Source organism: Sardina pilchardus, chromosome 1 (genome assembly GCF_963854185.1).
Source record: "Sardina pilchardus chromosome 1, fSarPil1.1, whole genome shotgun sequence".
NCBI classification, from domain to species: Eukaryota; Metazoa; Chordata; class Actinopteri; order Clupeiformes; family Clupeidae; genus Sardina; species Sardina pilchardus.
Window position 1 is genome coordinate 46120138 of NC_084994.1, and position 7441 is coordinate 46127578.

Here is a 7441-nt window from a genome sequence, read left to right on the forward strand (position 1 = left end):
TGAGTTTTCTGAATTATAACATTATTTAACCTCTAAAGGTATTATAACATATTACAAAACATTCATTCCTTGAGATCACTGCTTAGTTGGGATAACAATACACCACCTAGTGGAGAGAAGTTGTCATTACACTGATCTAGTCCTGAACATAAGCTGTATCATTCAGTCAACTCCCCACAATCAGAACTCGCCCGAGTCCCCTATATTTTACCTTCATGAACAAGAATAAAACACAGGAAAGAGATCGTTTTCCTTTTATTTTTATTTAAAGGTCCAAGCCTGGCCTTCCGATCAAGATTTAAACATACCACTTTAAACATACACTAAATCATGAAAATGTGCATTATCTAGTAAAAATAAATTATCGAGGAATGTAACAAATAAAAATGGTAAAGAACGTGCAACTGATTAGCTGCACTAGAGATCACTTGGACTTTAGGTACTTTTAGACTGCTGGAAAAAAAAAAAAAAAAAAAAAAACTTCAACCCTGCTGGAGGCAAATAAAACAAATAGTACAAAGTATAGTAATAATAAGATTCTTCTTCCTTAAACATAAAACGACTTCAAGGGCTTGTGCGCTCAAGTTTAGGTGTATACGAGTGTGTCTGTATCAATGTGTGTGAGTATCACTGTGTGTGTGTGTGTATGTATGCGAGTGTGTGTGTGTGTATGTGATTTTACTGAGGGAACGTGGGGGGCATGGGGTAGGGCACCATGGGCTGTGGGGGCTGTTGAGGGGGCGCCTGTGGGGTGAAGGGGAACGGCGGGTGGCTCATGCCGTTCTGGCCTGCCGCCTGGTTCCCGCCAAACGGCTGGGCCTGGAAGTTCTGGTTCTGAAAGGCGGCGACCGGGTTGCCGGCGCCACCGTAACTGTTGGCCTGTCCGTTGTTGTAACCGTTGCTGTAGTTACTGGTGTTGCTGCCGCCCTTGTCATAGCTGTTGGCCCCGCCATAGCCACCGTTCTGTGTCTTTGGTCCGCTACCGTAGCCCCTATCGTTATCCCTATCCCTATAGTTACCAAAATCCCTTCTCCCCCCAGAATACCTATCACGGCGGTCGTCCTTATAGCCACCTCGGCCCCCTCGAGAGCGACCTGCAGAGACAAAAACAAAACAAACCAGAGAACAAAGGCAATTTAGAATTAACACCAACAAAACTGGAGGAGTTGAAGATAACACAATGAAGACTTCATGGTTTATCAATAAGAATTTGTATCGTTACCATTATCAATTTTTAATAATACATTTATAACTAATAAAAAAAATCTATAGAGCACTTCAAGACAACACTATTAACAGCTTATCACACAGACATCATGCATTAATGGGCACGAACCTCCTCTGTCTTCCGCCATCTGGAGCAGCTTGGGGTTGATGGCCTGGTTGGCCTCGCGGAGGACAGAGATCAGGTCGTTGGCCTGCCTCATATTGTTGGGCGTAAAGAACGTGTAGGCCGTGCCCGTCTTTTGACTACGGGCCGTTCTGCCGATGCGATGGATGTAGTCCTCGGATGAGTTAGGGTAGTCATAATTGATGACAAATTTCACATCCTCCACATCTGGAAAGTGTTGCAGTGTGGCAAAAGAATGCAGCGGAATGCACAGGATTTTGCACACCACAACAGCCAGACCAAAAACACAAGTTAGCAAAGACTAGGAAACACTCAAGAAGGGGGACAAGACTGGACGCTACAAAAGGGCAGACCTGAAAAGAAGGGCTGGGAGTGGGGGGTGGGGGGTGGGTTATGAACACTGAGAAAGAGGACAATTAAAACAGGCATTTAAACAAAGTTACTACTCCAAGGGAATACTACTGTGGGAAGAGAGGAACAATGCACACTCCATTTTGCTTACGGGAAAAAAAAAGAAAAAAAGTACGACACTAAACGCTTTTTTTTTTACACCGTCTTTTTTTTAAAAAAGATTGCTTAAAAATTAAAACTCAAATACAGGGTTACAAATAAACTGGGTTCGAAGCCTTACCATTTTTAAGGAGTATGCATTCACTAGTCCTTTCCCAATGCAGCCAACTTTCCCCACAAATTGTCAAGTGACATCCAGGTGCTTCTACGCAGTAGGGCCACTATGCGCACTGGTGCCTCCTCATGTGCCGATATGAGGACGCTTCAGTGGGTTTTGGGGTCTGAAGGCCCTTTGCTTAGCGCTCTTCAGCACACTCATCAGAAGCATGCTAATAAAGGCCACACTGCTCGTCTTGCCCAGACCCAACAGACCAGTACTAACTTTTAGACGGGCGGGGGGACCTCAAAACCAGTCGATTCCGGAGAAACAACAAAAACAAAAAATTTTGAAAAACAAAAACAAAAAAAAAAAACAAAAGAACAACTTGACGCGTACAGAACTTAGCCACCCCTTTCGCCTTCGAACAGTTTATACGGGCCCCCCGGCTCATCAGTCTCGTCTAGGCAAGATTTTCCAGAAGCCAAGTGTTCACTTGAGAAAATGTCTCTCGCTGGCAGGTCTCGACATGACTTTTTACAAAAAAACACAGGTGAGGGAGGAACTTCGGCTTGGAATTTTTTTTTTTTTTTTTTTTTTTCTCTTTGTCACTGATTGAGCTTTGCTTGCTCATTTTACAAACACTCGCTCCTTTGTTCTAGAGGTTTCCGCAGCCCCTTAACACATGTGCCAGTTTGTCACCAATTTGTGAAATGAGATGAAATTAATACCAAAGGTGGTAACTGCTCTCTCCATTTTCCAAGAACACCAGCACTTTTTGTAGGAAACAAAAAAATTGAAAAATAGAAAGAAAATAAGACGTAAAGCCCTACATGTTTGCAAACACCCATGCTTTGACAAAGCTCCGCGGACGCTGTCAATCAGTCACTACCAAATCTATAAAACAACCACTTGCCATACAGTGCTTGACAAAATGCATGCAAGGCAACCAAAAAATTATAACAGCAATAAAGCTTAGTTGTGTTTGCTTTGGTTTTGAACTTTGACTTGGAACAAGGGCTGGATGAACTGCATTTAAAACGCAACCAAAAAAATATATAAATATAAGTGTATGTATATATAAATATATAATAAGGAGACCCATGGAAAGAGAACAGGTTATATCAAGTAGTTATATCAGAACAAGGCTTTAGCCACACTGCCTTTGGAGGATTACTGGCACACAGGAGCTTGAGCTCGGGACTTTTTCACCTCTCTAAGCGACTGGGTGGCAGCCAGTCGCTTCACTTCCAATAGTCCTCCTTCCCCCTCTGCAGACCTGGGACTTGTCATGCCTAGGCCCTGCCACAAAGACTGCACCTTTAGGTGAGAAAAACTCAGAAAATGCATAGAGAAGTTAAAGAAAGCAATAACACTTTCTTTAAAGTGAAAACATTTTGTTGCTTTTTTTTGTCTGACGTTGGGGATTTCTCATCTTTTGTGAAGAGGACGACACAAAGTGTGGAAAGAGACAAACAGTTCATCTACAGACATACTGACCTAGACCGCGGGAGGCGACGTCTGTGGCGATGAGGATGCATGCCTTGCCATATTTGAACTCTATAACAAATAAGCATAAAAAAAATGAAATTATCTTACATGTTAGCAAATACCCATACTCTGCTTGTTAACAGTCACTTCCAAATATGTTTTTTTTTTATTTTTTTTTTAAATGTGTTTTAAATTAGTGTTTTATTTCACAAAATAGAGGCACAGCAATTAAAAAATGGCCACAGCAACATAGCAAAGCTGTGTTTTTGTTTTGTGGTTCTGAAATTTTATTTGGAACAGCTCAGCTGTCACGCAGAGTAGAATGACATTTCTGTGTGTGCGCATGTGTATCTCTGCGGGGCTTACCGTTAAGCACCCAGTCTCGCTCCTGCTGACTCTTGTCTCCATGAATGCCCATTGCTGGCCAGCTGTAGAACAAGAGATGCAAAACCATTAGATTCCAGAACATTCCACACCAAACACATAAACACTATTCTGAAGGTGTTTGGTGTGTGCCCTAACAGTCTGGTAGCATTTCTTACCCATCTCGCCTCATTCTCCTGGTCAGCTCGTCACAACGCCTCTTGGTCTCGACAAAGATGATGGTCTTGTTCTCCTTCTCGCTCATAATCTCCTCCAGAAGCCTCAGGAGTCTGTGGAGAAGAAAAACTCCACTGTTATCCCACTGGGATCCGCATAACAAGCAAAAGCTTCTATTTCATCAGCAGCGAAGCGTATGCTTTGGGACCAGCGGCTCCCAAGGTGGACAAACGAGCATAGACTCACTTGTCATCCTTCTCGCCGTCGTTGCACACATCCACTATCTGCAGGATGTTGTGGTTGGCGCTCAGCTGCAGGGCGCCCACGTTGATCTGTACGTACTCCTTCAGGAAGTCCTCTGCCAGCTGACGCACCTCTTTGGGCCAAGTGGCGCTCCACATCAGAGTCTGTCTGTCGGGCTAAGATGAGAGCACAGCAATGTCAAGGGTTTGCTCCCATCACACGGAGGTTCTCGCATGGTATAGAAGGGCCTTAAAGCAACACGTCACCATTTTTTCATATTAACCCATTAAGGCCTAAAACACCTGGAAAAACAGGAATAACATTGGGAGCACTTAGCGCAGTAATATCCTCACTCCAAAGTGAAACTGATAGTGCAAGAGTGAGGATATTACTGCGCCACACAATATAGTTATCCCTCTTACCTGCTTAGAAATGCACCACGTTTTATTTTGTCTCACCATACTTGGTCGTGTGACTACTGGTATAACTGTATTTTAATGGAAAACATGTAAGTGTTTGGTTGCTTCCAACCTCATCTCTGTTCGGATCCTAGTGAATGCATTGGGCTAGCTAAGTGCCATCACCGTAGCGCCGCGCAACAGAGCCAGTGAGTGCACGGCACGCATTGAAACGTGAGAGGCATGTATCAACTCGTCTTAGTTAAGGGAATAACATAGTTTAATATGAAAAAACGGTGAAGTGTTCCTTTAACGTTCAATAACTTACTCGGATTTGGTCCACAATCTTGCGGATCTGGGGCTCGAAGCCCATGTCCAGCATACGGTCAGCCTCGTCCAGAACCAAGTAAGTGCAGCGACGCAGGTTGGTCTTTCCGACCTCCAGGAAGTCAATGAGACGTCCAGGAGTGGCAATACAAATCTCCACACCTAAAAAGTGGGTGTCAGCAATGTAAGTATGTGTGCCTTGCAAACACTTAATTCAGCCAGTCATGCATCTGATTAGTTTGACGTGAACACGAGCGGAACCAGAGCGCCGCCTCACCTCTTTCCAGGTCGCGGATCTGTGGTCCCTTGGGAGCGCCGCCGTAGATGCAGGTGGTCTTCAGCCGTGAGGCTCGGCCGTACTCAGCAGCCACCTGCTGGACCTGCTGGGCCAGTTCACGCGTCGGCGCCAGGACCAGACACTGTGGAGGAAGCAACAGATGAGCCAAATACCTCGTCACGGAGGAGAACGTCATGATGACAGAGAGAGGGCAACATCATGACATGGTGAGAACGAAAGGTGCAATAAACGTCTGTACTTACGATCGGGCCATCGCCATGTTCAAGGAATGGCTGGTGATTGATGTGGACGATGGCTGGCAGCAGGTACTATCAACAGACAGGATAACAGAGAGATTAGAGACGGAGTTTCCACAGACACGGCTAAACGAGCAGGTGAGAGCCCAGCGTTGCTGCCCTCATAAAAACGTACAGCGAGTGTCTTTCCGGAGCCGGTCTGGGCGATGCCAACCATGTCTTTCCCACTGAGGGCCAGAGGCCAACCCTGAGCCTGAATGGGGGTCGGCTCTGTCCAGGTTTGTTTGCCAATCACATCCATCACATAGTCTGAGGGAAGACAACAAAAATGCAGTCACCACCCGTCACCATGCGTGAGGTCAAAGTGGAGGGAATAGATTATGCAATAGCAAGAGATATAATGCTGATAAACACTTACTGGGAAAACTGGCTTCATGGAACTTCATGATTGGTTTGGGACATTCCCTGCCCTTAACAGTCACCTCTTTAGTCCTCCTGTACATCTCAACCTCTTGCTGTAATAACAACAGGAACATATTAAACCACAAGAGTCATGATTAAAGCCTTCTAGTGGCTTGCACTGAAGATTCAAGGACTAACTTTGTGGAATGTGGAGGCTTACCACTGATTTCCTTGTGACTTCAGGGTGTTCCTTGTAGAAGTTCTTCTCGAACTTCGGGAGTTCGTCCAGGTTCCAGTGCTTCTTACGCAGTCTCTCGCCGGGGTTGCCAAACTTGCCCTGAGGCGGTCCATTTCGACTACCACCGAACCGGGGAGCGCCACCATAACTGTTGTTGGGCAAAGATCGACAATATTAGAAAGAACATTGCGTAAACACGTCCACCTACCACGTGTGATCCTGTCTACTCGTCCCCCTTCATGCAGGAACAATGCATTCATGTCATGGCCAAACATCACGAAACATTGACATCTTTAATTACTCAGAAAACTACCAAAACGTGACCGAGGGTGGAAGCTACACGCATTTATTTCTGCGTCACAATTTAGTCTCCTGCCATTTTATTTCTGGCCGGTAGAGGAACAAAGGAGATAGAAGAGGCCGGCATTTTGAAATACCATCCATTTTTGCCACATGGTGACCTTAAAACATGCAATTGGACAGTCTAAGGCCAGTGACAAAATGAACCAATTCAATAACGTGTAATGTGGTGTCACCAATTGAAACACTTCAGCCCATCAACTCGCATTACACATCACTTCTATCTACGACATAGACAGCACTGCTAGCATGTGATTGACCTAGCAATGGCTAGCTTACGTTAGCCTGCAGGCAAGCAGTTCCCTCTCGAGTAAACTTAGCCACCCAAGGCACCTAACGTTAGCTAATAAGATACCATGTGAGCAACCTTACGTTAAGTTTACCGGGTGTATGTAGTTTACTCTAGCAAACGAAAAAATCCTTTTTATTCTGACTAGCAGTAAGATCCAACATCAAGGTTAGCCTCAACGTTATAAAATGAAAATGCGCTTAGCTAACATTAGCTGTCTTCCGTGATAAACCAGGGACGAGGCTAACTAAATTGTTATATCACGCTACATGATGAATACATTTTCGACTTACCCCCTATCTCTACCACGGTCTCTGTCATTATATCCAGGCATTTTAAATTAAATAAAAAGGGATAAACAAAAGAACAAACGTATTTCCGAGACCAATTCTACTTTGCGTCGTCCAACCAGATAGAAAATGGCTACGAAAAAATGCCGGTAGAAAAAAAATGTGACGAACTGGATATAAAGGTCGCTTCACCCTAACACAGAGACAATGTATAAGTACGCCAAGTGAATGCACTACTTGTTTTCCTTATTAGGAAGCGGAAGTTAGTATTCAGATGAGACTTTCTTCTGCTTTCTTCTACTGTCATGCTTGGACCTAAGGGATGGATCAGCCTAAATAAAATTCCAAAATAATACATAAAAAGTAAAGCC

General features: G+C 44.4%; 1 protein-coding gene across 1 annotated transcript; it reads right to left on the reverse strand.

Annotated features, from left to right (window-relative positions):
* Nucleotides 1-244: 244 nt before the first annotated feature.
* LOC134093322 (probable ATP-dependent RNA helicase DDX5) lies at nucleotides 245-7234 on the reverse strand. The gene is made up of 13 exons (XM_062546451.1): nucleotides 7074-7234; nucleotides 6114-6279; nucleotides 5910-6006; nucleotides 5667-5800; nucleotides 5498-5563; nucleotides 5235-5376; nucleotides 4959-5119; nucleotides 4236-4408; nucleotides 3992-4102; nucleotides 3816-3877; nucleotides 3459-3518; nucleotides 1337-1558; nucleotides 245-1094 (listed from the first exon to the last, which is right to left on the reverse strand). The coding sequence occupies exons 1-13, from the start codon at nucleotides 7112-7114 to the stop codon at nucleotides 679-681; spliced, it is 1851 nt and encodes a 616-aa protein (XP_062402435.1). The 5' UTR covers nucleotides 7115-7234; the 3' UTR covers nucleotides 245-678.
* Nucleotides 7235-7441: the final 207 nt, after the last annotated feature.